The sequence below is a fragment of the Amia ocellicauda genome, chromosome 16, assembly GCF_036373705.1.
Source record: "Amia ocellicauda isolate fAmiCal2 chromosome 16, fAmiCal2.hap1, whole genome shotgun sequence".
Lineage (NCBI taxonomy): Eukaryota > Metazoa > Chordata > Actinopteri > Amiiformes > Amiidae > Amia > Amia ocellicauda.
This window is the reverse complement of record NC_089865.1, coordinates 16,662,882-16,684,090: the sequence shown is the minus strand read 5'-3', so window position 1 is coordinate 16,684,090 and position 21,209 is coordinate 16,662,882. Positions and strand designations below refer to the sequence as shown.

At 39.6% G+C, this 21,209-nt stretch overlaps 1 protein-coding gene across 12 annotated transcripts in view; it reads right to left on the bottom strand.

The window, feature by feature from the left end:
* Positions 1–21,209, bottom strand: part of tns1b (tensin 1b) — a 195,946-nt gene that overhangs the window by 15,646 nt on the left and 159,091 nt on the right. For 7 of the 12 annotated variants that reach the window (XM_066688451.1, XM_066688453.1, XM_066688456.1 and 4 more), the window contains 6 exons: positions 11,602–13,215; positions 8,970–9,053; positions 5,612–5,805; positions 5,126–5,264; positions 1,771–1,866; positions 193–367 (listed from right to left, as the gene is read on the bottom strand). In XM_066688451.1, the coding sequence (XP_066544548.1) occupies positions 193–367; positions 1,771–1,866; positions 5,126–5,264; positions 5,612–5,805; positions 8,970–9,053; positions 11,602–13,215 (2,302 nt within the window). The remainder of the gene's footprint in view (positions 1–192; positions 368–1,770; positions 1,867–5,125; positions 5,265–5,611; positions 5,806–8,969; positions 9,054–11,601; positions 13,216–21,209) is intronic. The other 5 variants (XM_066688455.1, XM_066688462.1, XM_066688457.1 and 2 more) reach the window with 3 other exon arrangements.

Below are 21,209 nucleotides of genomic sequence, written 5' to 3'. Positions count from 1 at the left end.
GGGAAAAGGATGAAAGCTTTTCAGATTTACACTCCTAAAGAGCGCAGTGTAAAATGTAAATGATGGATTACCAATTTCCTTGTGAAGATATAATGCATTTTTAATGTCAAGGAACTGTAATTTGTTTTTAACTCATTCTGTATTATTGTTTGAACAGATCGGATGTCTAGATAAGGTATAGGCAGAGCTCACCCGTCAGTGCTGTGGATGGGGCTGCTGGTAGACAGTGGGGAGTTGAAGGTGTGGGAAGGAGCTGTGTGTCTCCCTGGGCTCTCTGCTCCATAACTGAGGGGTACGGGGGAGCCTGTTTGCCCCCCACCCCCTCCGGCGGCTGTACGAGCCACTGACTCCACGTAGCTCCGAGGTTCTGTAGACAAGACCACCACAAACAAAGAAAAGTTGAAGTGATTATATTTGAACACCCTTGTTTGTTTTTGTAAATCTATCTTTTGTAAGTCAATCTGTATATCCAAGCTGCTAATGGAGGTGATATTAATATGGTTCTAGTTTTCCTCTCCTTATTGATATGAATTTCAAATACAAACTATCCACTAGACAAGACAGAATATATAACAGATTGTGGATAGCAGAGGTGACAAGTGTGAAAATTAAAAACAAACAAAAGGAAGCATGAGATAGCTCTTGATATATCTCCCCCAGCATATGACTTTGCTTGCAGATCCTTTTAAACGATGAGGAAGGGATGGATGTATGAGGCTGGCAGGGTTACAGAGATTGTCACCATGGAGACACTCTTACCTTCCTCACTTTCACTTAAAGGACTAGTATCTGCATCTGACAGCAGAAGAAGAGGCAGGGAAAGGAGAGTGAGATGTTCAAGAGAGAGGGGGATAGAGGAAGAGTGAGGGTAACACATTGACATATTGGAAGAGGGTTTACAGATGGCAAAGTGACGGAAAGAGTCAGGAGAGAGGGAAGGAAATATTGAAAGAAGGTATTTAGAAAGTAAGTGCACCCAATTAATTACAACAAGGTTATCATTTGAAAATAAATATTGGACGTGGAGTTCTTTTTTAGCAAGGCACAGTGGTTTATCAAGAGAGTACTTCAGAAATGAAGTCATTCTCCATGTCAAAGACAGGACACATAGGTCTCTGACAGATTTATGATGCACATGTGGATTTATGACATGATGCTGCGTCGACACGCAAGCGTTGCCTTCTTTCAGATCAGAATGGCATGTATCACTGAACCCGTAATGTACACAAAATGTTTCAAAGAGCCAGTGGTTTGTCTGTGAGTGATTTGCCTGAAGAGTTATATACTCAAGTTCAGATCAAACATTTCAAAAAGGAGCACTTGTTCTGAGTTTAACTAACTGATGTAGTGAGTCATATTCATTTAATCTTATCGAGCATTCCTTCATGACATAGTTACTGCGAATGAAACTGACCAAACTGCAAAAGGCAGCTATTAAGAAATACCAGAAAAGAGAAAATGATACATACACACATTTGTCTGTTTTAACCGTGTCAGTCAGTGTGAAAAGAATGTGTATAAATGTTCTAAAAGCAGACAGCCCTAAGTAGGAATTCAAATGAGCAGAAACTAATATAAACATGGAAAAGTTAAATCAGTTTTCAAGTGTGCCAGAGGACTTTGTTCTCAATAACTTGTTCCTCCATGTCTGAGATAAAAGAGCTGTGAAATACAGAGGATTGGTTTCATTACATTCAAGTGGGTACCAGGAAAGGCCAGCTATCTTCACTGGGCTGTACAGGAGATCTGAAGATAAGCATGTGGACTCACCAGGGCCAGACTGATGGAGCAGGATTTCAGCTGGGTTGTGGGGTTTCAGTCCCAGGGCAGACAGAGGGGTTTTGGCAAGGCCAGGAGGGGAACGGCCTGAAGGAGAAATCACAGTGTTTTAATTCCCAGCACAAAAAACAAATAGTTTGTTTCATTTTAACAGCAGATACTTATCTAGATAATAGTTATTAGTGTGAGATAATGATAAAGTCTTAAAATGTAGATGATATAGGTAGCACATACCATTAAGTTCTCAGCTGTTAAAACAAACCATTCTCTTCAATAGAATACATTGTAATTCTGAACTGAAGAGAAAATAGTCATACATAAAACAAATGTATATATATATATATATATATATATCCCATAAATATATATATATCCCATAAACAATTATATATTTATATGTCATGCTGTGTGCTGTCCATGCAACTGTTTCTTCAACAGAATTAAACCATGCTAGTTTCAGTATCATTGTAAAAGCCTGTGAAGTGTAATATAACAATATGCAAACTGCATGCAACGTGCAGACTGCAACATCATTTTTAAAATGTCATTTTCGCACCTACAACTGAATTTACTTTCATATGCAAAATGTTATCATCTGCACTGTCACTGTAAGACGAGATCAGAAAATCAGGTTGAAACCTTTCTGTGCTCCAAAACAGTAGAGTTGTGTTATAATTGAGGTATTTTCCACAATCTGCTCTTTATAACAAACATGTGTTGTAACAGGAACCACCCCTATTTCCTGTATTATACAATCCCACAATAAATAAGGCCTGAAGGAAAAGAAATGGATACAAATACATATGCAGTATATGTTGCACTGTTGACTGATTTAAAATAAATATTGCTGAACTAACACAACCTTGTGTTGATTTCAACTATGTAAAGCACCCTGTGGCTACTATACTCAATAAAGATTGATTGATTAACATGAAAACATTACACTCAGTGTGGAACAGTGCCTACATTTTGTGTTAGCGTTTTATTTGGTTATGTTTTTTTAGTGGATATGACTGAAACTCATTTCTAAATATGAAAACTGATCATAAATTATAAATCATGAATCAAAACTTCCTTCTTCAGTCTTTTGAACACTTCCTACTCCTTCTTTGGCTACAGATACATTTAAATTTGACACCGTTTTAGTCAATTCATCTCCCCTATACTTTTGCCCTGGGTAAGGGTGTCTGCTAAAAATTAAATACAATTAACAATACTTTTAGCTGAGAAGCAATGCTGCACACCAGAGGTATTGCGTAGGATTTGTTGTAAAACATAACTATTCGAACATGATGCTATTCTGCATACAATTGAATCTATCAAACCCTGCTTTATAAAGGAAACTGATGAATCCCACTGGGCTCAGCCAACTAAATGGACACCAAAACAGAAGCCTATCAATCTTAAGGGTGATTGTTAAGATTGAAGACCTTCGGTCTGATTCCAGATTATATTTCATTTGCATGCAACACAAAGTAGCAGGTGAGGAAGTGTAGTAGGGGAAGGACAGACACAGGACAGAGCAACTAATTCATGCGTCCTCCACTTACCAAAGAATCCCAATCAATTCTTTGTGCTGCAGCCAAATACCGCGCACTGCTAAGGCATTTGACTGCTTTATGGGGGATTCCTTAAAAGACATATTTCACTGCAGGAGGAGGGAGCCGTAATCGTAATAGTCTTTAGAAGTTATAGCGTTCAATCATTCTACCTGGTTTAACCCCTACAGAGGAAAGTTCCTGACTGCTTTCACGAAAACCACACCTTGAACACGCCAAGCTCATTTGCTGTAGCTTCTATATTTTGCTTCACTGTATAAATCATGGCTTTGGTACAATCCACTTAACTTTTGCACTGTAAGTTTTTAAAAAATTGTGAGGGTTTATTGGGTATAAACTGAATAGATTGATGCCTTCTTAACAACTGGCACAAAGTGGTTGTTCTCTTAAATAAAACGGTTGTACATGGTGATTTATGAAGCAAAATACTTGTGGGTATCAGTAAATAGAAGCCTGTCAGAGCCGCATATTCCCGAGCCCACAAGAACAGGAAGGGTTTTGTGGAAGCAGGATTCTTTCCAATCTGAGGGCTGAAGAATGTCTATAAACCAACAGGCCCTTCCTGGCACAATGTGATAGCTGCTATCTGCTTTCTTTCATTTCATTTGATTATGTGGAATACATTATTCAGCATTTCCTCTGTGATAAATAATAATATAATTTAATTATGGGGCTCATTTTGCAAATACTGTAAAGGACTAGGCAACATTACTTCTCTATCATGAAACAAGCAGCTTTCTGTAATTTGATAATATGGGTATTTTTTAAATTTAATAAAAAGTACATTACATCTTTCCTACCCCACCCCTCCATCCCTGTACTCACAGATTCTGTTTATCTATCATTCCAGAGTCAGAAATTAAAAGGCACACTTTAGTGTTGGTTAATAGACATTGGGTTCACACTTTTAACATTAATGATTAATAGAAAGAATAACATGATATCTACAAAGCATAAAAACCCACCACCAAGGTCATTAAAATTAGGTTATTAAGAAAAGATGATTGCATGTACGCAACTCTTCACAAAAATAGTTTATCATTCTTATTTATTTTTCTTTTGTTTCTCACTGTTCTGGTCCCTTCTAATTACACATACTCTTTCTAAAAACAATGTAGTATATTAGTGAACAAACATTAAGGATATTCCTTGACTTTGACTTCTTATTTCAATCATTAAAATTAAGTAGGAACTGATTCCTATTTACAAAGACATAACTTTTTGCCCTGGTTATTTATTTCAGAATATTCATCCCAACTATGGCATACTACTGGAAAAGGTGTTTGGTATTAATATACAATCCACATGTTATAAAGGATGCATATTAAACTAGGACATCAGAACTATCATGGAATTTATATAGCTGAAAAACACACTTCTGTAAAACATGTATCAGTTGGTTTGGACATTTTACTCAGCGTATCATAAAAGAGGGGCAGAATACATTATTTTCCAGAAACTAACCATGAAAGCTAATGACGGCAATAAATGTCTTACTTTTTTAGTAAAATCTAATTTACTAATTCTAACTTTGCTAACTGCAGTGCTGGCTCAATAGGTCTATTAAACCATTGATTTGTGTGAGTATAACAGTTCACCACAAAACTCCAGGTAGTATTCAGCTGCAAAAAAAAAAAAAAAAAAAGATTCAAGTAATTCCTGGGCCAACAGAGTGATGGGTTTTTAAGATCTGTTAAATGCATTTTTGCAGGCCATCTGTATTTCTAATTAGCTTCAGTCTAGCCAAGTCTGCACAGCGCCCTCTTCCTCCAGGAAGGTCGACTTACACAGGTTGTAGTAAGGGGTTTGTGGTGAGACAGGAAAGGCGGGGGTTGGGGGAAGGACCTCACCACCACCGCTGGATGTGGGACTGACAGGAGCCCCGTCCATTTCTTCAAAGGCCTCCCTGTAGCTGTGCATGTGTTGCTGAAGAGGAAAAGGCACCGGAAAAAAAATGCCATGTTATACTGAAACCTCCACCATGAAAAAGAGGGCTTAACAGAATGGTGGCAGGTCTGTTTTACTTATTTTCCCATTAAGGAATTTATTCTAGACAAATTAGAGGTTAAGAGTGGCAAGTTTAAATTGTTCTGTCCATTCTAGCTCTTTCTCAATCAATCTGTTTCTGTCTATACTTTTTTTCATTACTGCCAACCATGAGGAGCCACACCAACCCACAGTCAAGATGTGCATCAGGCTTTGATCAAGTTAAAGATGATAAAAATGGGAGCCACTGACACTGGAAGTGAAGCGTGTTGTCTAGAAGTGAGTACCTCCTTTGGCCGCCCCCCTGGGTTTGCAGAAATGGTATTGACGACCTCCGGGGAGACGCAGCGGATCGGGGAGCGGACCATGGTGCCGTGGGCCGAGCCTCCGTCGTGGCCGTTCTCGTACTGCCCCTCGCTGGTGGTCCGGCGGCGCATGGGGGCGGACGATTCGTCGGGCGACATTCCATGGGAGCGCATGCCTGTGAGCAACATAAGAGCCAACCATGAGACAATATTTTAAAGATATGTCTTGACGCGGTTCCCTCCACAGATTCAAGCTGTTACGATCTTTGCGATGCCTTATTAACAGGTATCTTTATTTCAGGGAACTGCAACAAATGTCCAGAGCATGTAGGGGTATCAGATCTGACTGAATCTAGTGATGAGAGTGTATTTTACTCAGTTTTCAATGCTAAAATTAAAAATATATATATTTCAGCATTGTTCTCAAGGTCTTATACAGACATAAAACCAGTTAGAAACTTCATTCTTCATTCTGGTGGTCAAACACAATCATTACACGTTTTGAAAGGGAAAAATATGTGTTGTCTTATTAATATAGTACAGAGTGTGTCACTTTGAAAAACTCCATAATCCAGTTTATCAATTATAATGAATTTAAAAATATGTAACCCAAGTGCCACAACAACAACAAAACTATTATGCGATTCCAATAAAAAAAATCACATTTAATTTCTGCACTCCTGAAAGAAATTAAATGTTCTACATGCCGTACAGTGTGTGCAAACGTTTGTTCCAGGGTGTAACAGCTTTTCCCAAGTGACCCATTCAAGAGAAAGCACACAAAAAGCCATATTATATGCATCACAATACATGCGCTCACGAACTCAGATTATGTAGAAAGAATCCAAAACATAGTAACAGAACCACCCAAAGTTGAGAAAACACACCACAACAGGGTGTGAGTGAACAGCACTTTGGAAAGTACTGAACGACAACATCGGAAAAATATTTACAAGATCCCCACATCAGAGCTAACTTGCTGCACAGAAGATGTGAAATATTAGCTTGCAGCTATGAGAACCTTTGTACCAGAACACAGCCTTTGCTGTTTATATAAAAGCCGGCTGCAATATACCAAAGGGCGGCTGAACCTGACAAATTTCTCAAGCAACAGTGGGGCTATGAATCCTTAAATCAAGAATCCAAATTTCAAATTTGTACTTACTTACGACTGGAAAATATACCCGTTTACTATCTTAAGAGCCTCGAGCACATACATCCTAAGCAATAACAAACAGTCTAACAGTCTAACTTACCACTAGCCAATTAACAAAAACAATGTAACTTGATGACTTCCATGATAATTTGTGTTTTAAAACTTGCAGATTTATTTCAAGCATCTAAGCGCTTGTGAAACTAAAGTGTTTCAAATGACAAATTTGCGGAAAATAAATTATAGACAAAAAACATCTCTAACTTCACATACGAATGAGTGCCAGTAACTTGTAGTCCATTTCCCCTGTGATGTATTACACCAGGCCATGAAACACGCAAACCAGATGTCCAGAGCCTGCAGAGCTCTACAGCTGTGATGTCAAGCACTGGGCCCGGTCACCTTGGCAACAGGGCTTCGCTAATGGGTTCCAGCTGTTACAGCAGGGAATCCCAGGACCAAAGGATTTATGCTGTGAATGGGCAAAACAGAATGAGAGAATAGGAAAATCTAAATTGTCCTCTTCAGAGAAATATACACAAGGAAAGTTTTGGCTACCTTTCATCCTGTCCTTTCTCCTACCGTCTGCCTTTCTCAGTTGGAACTGTAATGTTTTTTTAAGTACCTTTGTTATCCGAATTTGAGCACAAAACAGTGTGAGGTCTCTTTCACAGTAGCCAATTTAAATATATATATATATATATATATATATATATATATATATATATATATATTTGTGTTCATTCCCTGTAACGGTATGCCACACAGGGGACACTCACTTTTCTTGTGCCTTGCATGTAATAGATTGCCATAAAACTTCCGTTTCCTGCAGGGTCCTGCTGTACTATCAGCAACAGAAATGCTAAAAAGTATAAAGAAAAAGAACCTTTTGCCAACCTTGCAAGATAGTAGCGTCTCTATATCCGTCCTCGCTCTGTGCATGCTGTGAAATGAAACTTGCAATGCTCGAGAGTGACTGCAAGCTTTACATTCCTGAGCACAGAGTACCCTTTTGTAATTTTTTTTCTTGTTACTTGTCTATTTATTTCATATACCCCTTTTAGCATTGGCCGGATAACAACAAGAATGGATTGTTCTTCTCTGAGATTTATGCATGCTTTTTTCCGCTTTGAAACAGAGCAGCCTCCTAAACAATACGGTATTTCTCACAGGAATTATAAGTAAGAATCAAATGTGTCGCCAATTTGGAAAAGCACTTGCCCAAAAAAACAGATGCAATTAGTAAAATCAAATGGTGCTATCAAAGGAAAGGAAAATAGACATAAAAAGGGAGGCCCATACTTTGTTGCCAATTTTTTGTTGTTTTACCAGCTTGATATATATATATATATATATATATATATATATATATGTAGTGTCCCCGCATTTTATTGCTTTCCATTATATTACCATGGGTATCCACCTACTTTCCTAAATGCACGTTTTTCCAGCAATGTCCCCAGAGCAAAATCGGCCTTGTCATGCTCTAAAGCCCAAAATGTGACAATGATTCACAGCATCTCGTTAAAGGTTTATACCGTTAAGTCATTGGATTATGCAACATGACAGGCTTGTAGACGCTTCACCAATCTTACTTTAAATTAAACTGGAACTACCAATGACATGTTCATGAAATTTGAAATACAAAGCTGGATCACGATGGTCCAAAGATTCAGCAAATCCAGAACACAAAAATCTACCTTTTTCACACTATGCGATCCAGGTGAAATGGCACAGTGTTCCCACAGCCAACTATGAAATTGGTATGCAGGAATCATTAAGGCCAAGCGTAGGACAACACCATATGAAAAACATTGTGAATGGTGGTTTGATATTCGTCTGTTGTTTAAATGATGTTAGTCACACACACACAATATAAAAGTTAAAAGCATATAAAGTGGTGAAATGTGACCCGTCACAAGCATCCTTTTTGTGTCATCCTGGTAGTACTATACAAAATATTTTGTAGTACAGAATTTGACACCATTGCCATCAAGTGAGAGCCATCTGGACAATTATGGGTCTGTCCTACCACAAGAGGAGGTAGAAATGAAAGAGAGATCTAGTCCAAAAATTCACAGCAGTGGAGGTGTCAGGCAGGGAAGCATGAAGGACAGCACAGAGCAGAGGGAAGGGGGGTTATAGAAGAGAAGAGCGGGGTGGAGGAGAGAGAGGGAGTGAACGAACCGGAGAAGGAGTAAGATCGCAGGCGATGGAGGGATTGTGGAGGGTTCATGCTTTGCCAGATGCCCCTGATTCGAGCGTTGTATTCTACGGGAGCAGGGGTTGGCAGGAGCCAGGGAGAAGAGGAGGAAGAGGAGGGGATGGAGAGGGAGATTCGGAGGGATGAAGGATGATCCGAGGTGGGAGGATGAAAGAGAGAAACAAAGAGAAAATGCAGGGTTATTGTTGAAAGCCTAGGGAGACACATTTTGGAATACTTTACTTTTCTTCCAAACCCTATAATATTCCTTCAATTATAGACATGCTTCAAGGTTAAGCTTTGAAAAAACTAAACTAAACAAACCAGCAGATTACAGGCTTGACAATAGCTTTCCAGCTGGAATACCGTTACAGGTATACCTATTGATATGTATTCCTTGCTTTTAACTACATCTCTGCAGTGCTGTACCCTTTTGATGCATGTAACAATGCCAATGCATTTAAATTAGCCCAGTATCGGAATGTTAAACTGTTCCTACTATTTTATGAATCATTATATGGTGTAAAAGCATGCTGTTTACACTAGAGCAGATTCATATTGGAATTTAAGTCTGGTATTAGTGTCTATGTGAGGGTAACTCCAATGCTGCTAATGTGTGACATGTTCTTCAAAACCTGTGCCTTTAAGGTCACCAACAAGAGCTTAACAGTGTTTATCTGTCTGGTGGCAATATAAGTGTCTCACATAAATCAATACAGATTTATTATTTTTTTCTATCCCCATCGTAAAATCAGACAGCCTTGTTTGTTTTCAGAAACCTTATCGATGAAATGATCTGCCAAGCTTTCCTAAAGCTTCCCATAAAAGCATGATATATTATTTTTATTACAAGGGTGCTCTTCCTCCAGACTGCTTTTCCGGATATTTATTCATTTGTTTCAGACAGATTATCTGCTTCTGCTAGAAAAAGGTCTTCCTGCCAGGCACCAGCGATGTGTCCACAGTGTTCATATAAAGTTTGTGCTTCTATGGAAGAAGGTGAAAACCACTCAGCTAAGGTTTATGTAGTAACACCAAAGTAGAATTATTCCTGGCTAATTCAAATTAAATTATATGCAAGTAAATGACTTATTATTATATATTTATTGTGTTTGTTTTTTGTTGTTGATGATGCTGCTGCTGTTAATATTATTTCTGGGGAAATTGACAATCACAATTTTTTACCTTCGATCTGGAAAGATTTTCAGGCTTCCAATTGCTATATGTGGACAGACATTAATCTTAAACTATGCATAATTAACTTTTAGCAGAAGGAGTATTCAATATTAATGGCAAGATGGATTTTCACTGAGAGTTCATTTATGAAGTCACAAAGAGCAGGATGCAGTTGCTGTTTAGTTTAAATACCATGCTCAGCAACAAGCACGCTATCCCCCAAACCAGGGCATTCAGATTAAACACTGCTTTTACTGTGTGAAGCATGCTGGTGTGATTTGTTCTCAGGCACAGGCTGTATTTGAAGATAAAGCAAACAGGACCAATGCAAAGAAAATTAGATCTATTTTATGATATATTCCCTACACCCATTGCCCTTACTGTATAAAGTATAACAATTTAGTGTTCACAAAAGCTAAATGAACAAACGAAACCTTGCAGAGACCCCCAAATGCAACCCCCTGATCATTCTGCCTTCTGATATGTCCACTGTTTTGGAAGTTGTGGCCATTCTTGTAAAGACCATGACACTCTAGTTCCCAGACATTATGCTATGTGAATAATGAAGGTGTATTGAGCTGGGCTGAGAAATTGTAAAATGCAGCAACACAGATGACAGAAGCACATTCTACATGAACTACAAGCACTGTGAAGCTCTGGACAATGCATATATTATATGCCCAAACTGCGCCAGCGCTATAATAGAAGTAACCTACTGTAGTACCAAAAAAAAATATTCAATATAAATAGCCACTGAAACAAAACAGGGAATTCATTGTGTTTCCTCTGTTGAAAATCAAATGTAGAATCCAAATCTTTCAACTCTCAGTACAGCACATTTGAAAAACATTACAGTGCAGACATGAATGCTCTTTCTAGTTGTTTTTGTTTCCCAAAGCTTAATCAGATCTTTAAACTATCACCAGGTTTTATTTTAAACATTGTTGACAGTAGTTTGCTTATGTCTGATACTAAGCAGCAACTGAATGAGATAAAGAGAGATTTGATTTATTGTTATTTGCTTTCATGGCATTTTTGAAGGTCAGTCTCTTCTGCATTACCAAATAATGATGCAATGATACTTATCGTTAACATTTCAATGTTTGTTTTCTGTTGGTGCCCAATAACCATATTATTTAAATGTATTATTATATTTTGTAGTGAATTGCAGCATACTACTTTAAATCAGTGACATTTAGTCAAACTGTTAAATACCCTGTGTATTTCAGAACAATATAACAACATGCCATTTTGATTGGAATTACAAACAATGAAGTGATGAAAAAAGCTTGATCACTAACATCTAAACGAAAAAGTAAATTCTGAAGATGTTGTTCTGGAAATAGTAATAGTAAAACAATAAATAAAAGAGCATTCATTTCACTAGCTCCTTAGGAAACTCACTTCCACTGAACAACCCAGAAAATGTATGATCCTTACCTGCAACCCGATGGGCCACCAGTCCCTCCAGGTTGTAGCCTTCCTCCTCGGGCTCCACCTCCTTGGGAGCCTGGGTGCTGACCGGGGGCAAAGGGGAAGAGGAGGCACTGCCCCCGCCTGCGCTATTGCTCCGCGGGGGTCCCAGGTATGGAGAGGAGATGTGATATTCATGATCCGGCGGCAGTTCAGGAGAGTAGGATCCAGTGTTCAGTGGGTAAGTGTTGAGGGGCCTCAACTGGAGTTGGCCAAACGTGCCAGGAGACGGCTCGGGTGAGTAGGTCAGGACTGCCGTGCTTGCTGGGTAAGTGTTGGTGGGCCTCTGTTGTCCGTAGCTGAGTGCGTTGTGTGGTTCAGCTGAGTAGGTTGACAGTGGAGGGCTGGCCTGATACGTGTTGGCAGACCTCTGTGTGCTGAATGGGGCAGACGGCTCGCTTATGTAACTCGGGGCCGCTGTGGTTATGGGTTGAGCAGGTCGGTGTTGACTGAAGGAGGCAGAGGGATCTGTGGTGTAAGATGGACTTGAAATGTCTGCTACATAGGAGGGTCTGGCTGGGATCTCAGAGAAAGAAGGCTGGCTGGTGACCACGTAGTTCTCTCCTGTGAAACCCTGCCCCGTGGAGAGCGGGGCGCTGTAGGACTTGGGCACCTGTGTCAAGGCCGGGTCCAGGTCAAGCATTAGCATGTTCAGAGCCTCGATGGACTGCTCAATCTCCTGCTGGGACGCGGTGCGGGGAAACTCCGGCAGGCTGTGTGTCTGCAGGGCGGGGTTCAAGTGACCCCCGTCTAGGGCCCCTTCCTCGGGATGTCCATGCAGCTGCCAGACGTTGAGCCCCCTCTGCACGGCATCTCTACTGCTGGTGCTCCTGGCAGGGGCCCTGGGCATCAACTTAGGTGCAGCGTCCATACTGGGAGCGCCGGCAGCACCGAAGGACTGGGAGCGGAAGATGCTGCCGTTCTGGTTGGCATAGCTGCTCTGGGGCGAGCCCGAGCCGGAGTCCATGATACGCTCCTGAGCTGAAGAAGAGCTCCGGATCCGCTGGCCGGGCATCTCCGGTGCTTTCTCCAAGGCGCTCTTCTCCAGGTAAGTGATGCCTTGCCCATTGATCACTGTCTCGGTCGGGTAGTAGAGCTCGGCGGGCGTAGCTCTGCCCTCAAAAGAAGAGAGCGTCCCTAAGCTGTCGACACTGTTCGCTTCTTGACTGTTGGGCAGCTCATCGTCCAGGATGTCCGTCTCCCTCTCGGCGCTGTTGTGCCCGTTAACATGGACTTGGGCTGGCACTAAATGGCGCACACCTCCCCCTCCTCCTCCTCCTCCAGCCGAAGCTGCCAAGTAACCCTGACGATGCATAGGGGCCTCCAAGCCACTCAGGAGTTGGTCAAGCTCTTTCTTCTCCTCTGGGCTTAACGGCTGAGTGACCGTCGCAGCCTGCTTGCCTGTGTCATCGGTTCGGTCAGTTTTGATGGAGGCAGTGGAGTTCCCCGAGTCACTACTGACAGAGAGAGCGTGGTCGACTACTGGGAGGCCGTTGGCAGGAACTGTCCCCTCGATGGACTCCTTCTTACGGACTTTGGCGTAGAGACTCCCGTCCAGAGGGCCTTGTGTGTGCACCACGTCTGAAATAAACCAGCAACACGGGAGGTTAATTTACTTCAATAATTTTATATATATATATATGTGTATATATATATATATATATATATATATATATATATATATATATATATATATATTAAAAAGAAGGGGCAAGGGAAACATTCACTCAAAATAAAATAAAATAATCTTTTTACAAATAGATTATTCTCTGGAATTGAGCTTCTCCACATCCACTCACAATCCCTCCACCTGGCCTTGATCACAGTGAAATAAATCCCAATCCAAAGCATGCTTCCTGTGTTCATTTAATTAACAATTTTATTTTTCACACACATACAAAATTAAGTAGCATGTGTCGAGGGAAAACAATAAATAGAAGCCTGGTTTTCAATTTGTAGACGCAAAGCACTAATTATTAACACCTGAAGTCCTTGGCTTGAAGCGCTGACTTTACAGAAAACCACGGATGCGCTTGCCAGCATTGTCAAACACAAAAACATCACTGAAAAAAGCTTAAAAAAAAAAAAAAAAACGCAATCGGAAAACTCTAGGCTGTTTAATTATTAAAATGGGGCGATCTCTGAGTGCCAACAAAACCTTTTCTCCTGATTTATTGGCACAGGCATATGGGCAAGGCCTAAATAATTCCACCCTTATAAAATGGAGTCCAAGCTGACACAACACAGCTTTGAATGTGTTTTATTATCTTGAGTCACTGGAAAGTGGACTGGAAATTTGAACTCATTATTGTAAAAGTGCATGTCCAGCTTCACAGTCAGAAGGTCATTATATTGGTAGCTTCTTTATAACCTGAGCAGTATCTCTGAATTTCCAGTTTCCATGTATGTACTAAAATGTATATAGATAGATACACATTGACATCCATAAACACATGCTTGCTGCACCAACTATGTATACTATTTTACATCACAGTTGTAAAAACCAAGACATTTATGGTGTTTTTACATCTGAAGTCTTACCAAATTCCACTAAAGGACCAGTAAAGTCATTAACACCTTCACTTTTTTTCCACACTGCCTGAACAACACCACCTCTCTTGGGCTTGACTAATCCTCAAAGCCTGCAGGATCTACTCAGGGAAAGCTATGAGCTAAAGAGCTAGAGGAATGAGTCAGAAATGGAAAAGTGACATAAGAAATAAGGGCATATGGTATTTCCTGGCTCCTTGGAATCATAGCAAAACATTTCCTAAACACACAAGCAGTTTTTTTTTTGGTGCTGTGTCCCGCCCCCTGGCAGCTCGGTTCTGCTACTGGTCAGTTTCGCTGGCCAGTGTTTACAGTGCTGTTGAACTAACAATGTTCTCATTGTGCCCTGTGGTCAGTCATTGTCAAAACATGTTAATCATAAGTGTGACAACGAGCAACGGCTTCAATCTGACCCTGACCCAAACAATGATATGACTTTGGTTCTGGACCCTGCCTATGAATAGTCCTCTCAACATTGCTGAAATGTCAAGATGTTGTCACGTTGCATCGCTTTCTTACCATGTGACGATGTGGTCTGCTGTTTCTGCACACCAGATAATTGGAGGAAGTAATCTTGCCTGCAAACCAGCTGCTGTTTACGTGCTGTAAAAGTTTTTGGAGGGAGCCGACCACCCTCGCCATTGGCCCTGCACCATATTTTAACGTTAAAAAAAAAAGTCTTGCACGGTAACTCCCCATACGTTTCAATTGCATCATTAAGTCAGTAGTTAACTGTAGATGCCACTATTAAATACAGACCTTAGATGTTTAAGAAAGCCAAGGAAAAGGATACTTTTCTAATCGTATAAAATCTAGGTGCAGGAGATGTGTAATTTTGTAAGTAGAAATCACATCTTTAGATTACAGTATGTATAATACTGTATTGTTAAGCTATAGGCTATTGTAAGCATCTGCAGCTACCTGTAAGTCACAAAAAATACCCACAAGGTCAAGCAGCACATCAATAAGTGTGAGGTCTAATTACATTTAGTGTTTTGTTTTCAAGGTATGTGTCCTGACTGCTCTGCTCAGCAGAATCAATGGGACGCCACTTATTCCTCACAGAGCCATGAGGTAGTCTGAGGTCCCTGCCTGTTAATATGGAAATGGTCAATTGCAATTAGCAGCACATTGCACTTAAATGATTATAAAGAGTTTCTTAGCCATGGAGAGCACAGCCAGGGTCCTTGTATGCCAATCACGCCAATGAGAAAGCAGATTTGTTAAATCTTAGGGGATTGAGCTCTTTAAAAAAACAAAAAAACAAAAAAAAACTTTTATGCTTAATGTACATTGGTCTAAACAGAGTGTTTTCCCTAAAAATACTTATCAAAAAGTCTAACCTGATGCTACCAGTTTTCAAACTTTCTACCTGTGTATGAAACAGTAACTAACCCATTCTCACAGTAGCTGATTTCTCAAACGGGATCTCGTGGCATTAAGATGTGGTTCTGCAGGACTGATGAAAAGTTGCAGAAATATGGCTGCATGCTGCTAAGTCTTTCAGTAACTCTTTCATCCTGGCCAGCTGTTATTTGGCTGTGTAAAATCATACAGCGTTTCCCATGGTAATGTTTATTTAAGCAATGCTCCTGTGCAGAACTCCCATAAGTAAACGTTCTTTTAAATCGTTTTTCAAGAGATAGGCTAAAGAGTCTGCAGTGAGCTGGTTTCCTTTTCATTAGCACATGATTTAGCCAATGCTTCCTTTTACAACATATCTTGGAAAAAATGAACTTTTTCCATATCCACTACTTTGGCTGTAGTTGCCGGTAACAACCTCCAGCTATGCTTCCTGACAGTGTACAGTCCCAGACCACTGCACAATCCAGTCGTGGAGACACAAACTCTCTAATACTATGTGTATGGGAGGAAGCTTACAGTTTGTGTTTGAACAGGTTCAGTTTGCATGCAAATGCCAATGTTGAGATCATGTTGAAAGACAAGACGAACACCTCTAAGTATAGTAAAATCTGTTTTTTCATTACCACGCAACTTGACTTTGATAATCCAATAAAAAGCTCTTAATATGACCAATTAGAGACCCTTTTCTTTCAGTGCTTTTCATTAACTGAAAATCAACTTAATACCAGAATTTTATACTTAAGTTATCAAAAGCAGAATTCAATATAAGCAGTCTGCTTCACAAGTGCATCATTAGCACTGACAGGAAAAACATCTCTCCCACAGATTGTGAAAGTCATTATTATGCTTATTCGTTTTTGTCCCAACAAAACAAAAATAATCCTACCTGATAGTTCCCTCCATTTTAATCCAAAGACAGAAATTGCCAAAGTTTGCAGAGAGAAAACAAACAAAACCAAAACTGCCTCTTACTTTAAGAAGTGCTTAAGCTCCTCAGATAGTGCTGTAGCCCTGTGTTGTGTACAGGAAGACAGGTCCTGGTTCTCGTGCTGTGTCCTTCCCTACAGCTCTTTGCAGGGCAGGGATTGATTTGGTTCAGCAAAGTTTGACTGCAACTCTTCTTAGTGGGAGCCCCCCCCAGGGAGGACTTTATCATCTTACAGCTATGTGCCTAATACCATGACATCACCAAGGCTGGGCTGCAGTCCGTACAGAACAGACCGATACATCCTCTGTTCTCTCATTCCTTGAATGTGACACAACGCTATGCTTCGACACACGCATACACACATACTTACACACACATAGGCAAACACGTCCAGGAATAGAGAGGAGGGGGGAGGAGGGGGCTATTATTTTCTCTGCTAGACTCCTGTACTGTACGGGGAATGGAAAGAACCAAAAACTCAAAGGCTGACATTTTTCCAGTTGTTCAACTCTGCATTGGAAAATAGAAACAATCTGTGCCTCAGACTCACACCCTCTGCTAAACTGGGTGGGGAGAAGGGTGGGATAGAGGGGAAAATACTGGTAGTGCTTCTACATGAAACAAGCACAGCATTAGGGAATGAAAGAATAAGACGAGAGATGACTACATTTTCAGTAAAGGGATCATTTCCTTTTCCTCATATGACTATACATTTCTGCCACTTTTCCAGCTGGAGAGAAAACATTTTTGGTCAACAAGTAAATGTGTATAGATAATCTTTACATGTATTTAATCTGCATTTATTGTTGTGATGTCATTAATCTGATTACTGACTTTACATTTTAATCTCACGTCTAAACTCCCCCAACCAAGGATGCTGACATTGACGTACCTCTGAAGTATACTTTACAGACTTGTACCCTGTTGCGTCTTGATTTATAAGTAGTAGAAAGTGGCTTCTGACATTTATATAATATATAATATATATGTATGTATGTATGTATGTATGTATTTTTTGGAGGTATCATTAATCTCTTCTGTACAAACCGAGATAACCGAGTGACTGTTTAAGATTTAATCGAGTCACATCATATCCTTTACTTTATCTTTGTTTGTTTTCCTTGTATTTCTGCATAAGAAACCAATTACACATTGCACTGCATGTTCTGATAAAATAAATATATTAAATAGTTTGTGGTTTCTGTGTCAATACCATTGTTCTTAAAAAAAACAAATACAATTAATAATGCTGCAAGTGTCTCTGCAGTCATGTATTCTCCAAGGTTTAAGATCTGGAACACAGTAAAGTTTTAAGATATATCTGATAAACATGCTACTTAAATATGATGATGACAGGACAGTTACCATAAATGAATAATGAAAGAGGGGAATTCAGCTGTTTCTTCCTGTTTTTACAAGGGTACAACAGGTGCTTCTGCTTGATAAACATCACATGGGGTGGGGTTTTCAATGTGAGGTCTTTTGGATTATGTCATGATTAAGTAGCTGGGATCATAGCATGTGATACTACATTCTGGTTGGCTTTGGTTTTTGTAAATGAACAAACAAATGGATGAATAAATATATCAACAAAAATAATCCTATAGTCCGAAACAACTCATTGTGGAACAGTCTTCAATTCCTAATACGGTGTTTCCTAATACAGACTTCGCCCCATGATTCACCCTGGAATTTACTGTGCTGAGACGAGGCCATGTTAACGGAGGTGTCTGGTACACAGCTTCACAGAGAGCAGGTGCACAGAGGAGACCCACATGTCAAATGCCCTAACTGTGCTTCATCCAACCGATTTCTTTGTCACAAAAGTGTAAGTGCTCCAACAATCAAGTCTGCTTTAGGGAACAGAACATTTAAGAATCTGGGTGAAGCCGCTGAGCCATTTGTTCTTCGAAGGTACACAGAGACAGACTTCCCTAGATATATATTAATAGTTAACAGAGACGGGGAGTTGTCAACAAGCTTCCCTTTGTGATTTGTGCTATATCAGAATGTCAATTATTTGAGACCTAAGGCAATATGAATGATTATAGCTGATATAAATGTCCTATTATAGTGTTGTTTTGTTGTTGTTTTCTTACAGTTGCTCAGCAATATAATACAGTCAGTCGACTTTGTATTCATTTCTCATTTCATTACATGAATAGCCTCTAAATGGACTGTATTAATGATGAGCCCATTCTGCCGTGTGACACTGGCCTACCCAGTGATGCGAGACCTCAATCCTGCAGGCTCTCCCACTCTGCTACAGCACAGAGTATGTCTGCAGCCCCCTTGGAGTTTTTCACGGGATAGATCTAGTCCACTGGCACCGGCTGGGAGAAGCGGCCAGGCTTTCATAGGGACTTTAATGAAATGCTTTCGGAGCAGGTCGCGCAGGGGTCATCACAGATAAACTTCATTTGAAAGGAAGCGACTCATAACAGCTTTTCAGGCAGCTATGACTCAGCTATTATTACCTGCTCCTAATGGCTCTCCTGGACCTCTCACAGCAGTACCTAATCTGTGATGTGTGCAGTATCTAAACTCTATTATGTTTTAGAACTAATAGCTTTACTTCTGGGTATATTTGTGTCAGTGACTGTCTGCTTTTAAAAACAACACCAATATTCATGAATTTGCTACGTCTGCAAACAAATCTGGTGTGACCATTCCAGTTTCATCTTTTACCTCCATGATTTTATTTGTGTTTCTGTACTTGGTTGTTAACAGGCTTCTTAATATATCTTATTAAAAAATAAAAAAATACATTTTGTTGTTAAAAGAACACTTGAAGGCTCTAAACTATAAAACAGTGTTATCTGTTCAAAGTCTGACGCAGAAACAAAACTCAAGGATTCGGGCTTCTGTAGCACACTGGCCGCATTTAGCGATACATCAGAGTGCTTTAGAAAATCATTTAAGCTAAGCTAACTAAAATGGGAAAGTTCAACTTTACGTTACTGTGTGGAAACTGAGTGCTGAGATTCACCAAGGCAGTAGCACTACCCTGATCAAAAATATGTACTGAAATAGGTTTTCTATTAATAAAGAGTGGTTTGAATGTTTACAGATACATGCTTGCATCTATTTTTAATTGGAAAACAGCAGATGTCAATGGCATTTCTTCTGCTATTAATAATACAGCATGATATGTCTAGTGAATGTTTATCAAAACAGCCTTTTGTGATGTCATGAATTACACTTATTAGTTAAAAAATAAAATATCTATGAACACAAATGAATGGGAATTCAGTGTCTCAAATCTGTGACTCCAAAGATTAATTCAAAATGAAAAGTAACCCCCCAATCCACAATCAATATACATAAAATATGCACTAATATACATCTTTGCCCCAATTCTTAAAATTCTATTAGCAGTTCCATCACGTTACTAGATGCAAGGTATTTAAATATATGTAGATTTAACTAGTTTTACTGGACTATAGACACATGTAAATACCTCAGCTTTGAAGCCACCGTGAGAGAAGCACAGGGACTCTACGTCCTTCAGCGTTACTGAAATAGTGCTCGACTCTAGAGCGAACACGCTGAAGGAATTACTCAGAGTGACAGATAAATCGTCTGCAGATGTCTGACCCTCACACATTCTTCTTCTGAAAAAAACACTTTCCCTTGAATGCATTTGAACCTTTTTAGGATTATTAAGATTATTATTTCAGCCAGGTAAAGCAAACATTTTTCACAACAAGAAGAAGATGGCGATTTTGTAAAAGACTATTTCGGACTATGGAATTCAAAATAGCTTTAATGAGTCACATACTGTAATGCCACGAAGGTTAGATCTGTTACGGATTAGGGAAGTCAGACCAGAGAATTTGCCTCACTGGACGGTTGCTTTCCGAATGCCACCTCAGACTGTTGATATTTTATTAGGTGCTCACTTATATATTTATGACAATATTGTATTAAAAGGCTACACTGTGAACAGGATGTATTGAACATGAATTGGAGGACACCGTGGGGAAAATAGGTTACATAGTTTTGGTGAGCTGTGGTGGACCCAACAGGTTATATCATTAACAACGTCTGCATTAGTCTGATATGAATCACTGGATGTCTTTATGTGCAGTTTTTTCCAGTCCTGGGCTTCATGCAGACTAAAGGAAATAATTTATGGATTTTTTAAAGTGTGAGAATTCGAAAGAGCAAGCTGTAAATGGCCAACTTTTAAATGAACGTGTACATAAATTATAATTTATGTTCTTGTGAAAATGGCACCAACGCAGTGTTGGACAAAATATATGCGGAGTAAGCATTTCGTGGCAGAGAGTGCAGCTGCTGTGCAAATGTATTTCTTCCTTGATCCACAAAATGCTTAAGTACAGGAATCCATTCTGCAGTAATTGAGACCCAAGCACAAAAATGCCAGTATTTGAAAGTGCATTAAAAATGTATTATAGATGTCTAGCCCCTAAATCTTTCAGTAAATAGACCAGTTAATGCAAGCTAATGAGAAAAGAAAAGTTTTTAAAAGGGTTGCGAGAAATCCTGAAAACAAACAAAACTTAATGCAACATCAAAACAAATGTCTTTCTTTAACCTGCATAGTTCTGTGACCTGCAAAAACTACACAAACTGGATTGTGCAATATACAGATATGGCATTATAAATAGTTTCACACTGTTATAGTTTAAAAACACTAACTCTATACTTGCAATAGTGATACACAAATATAGGTTTTTAAAGTATATTACAATACCACTTTCCATTC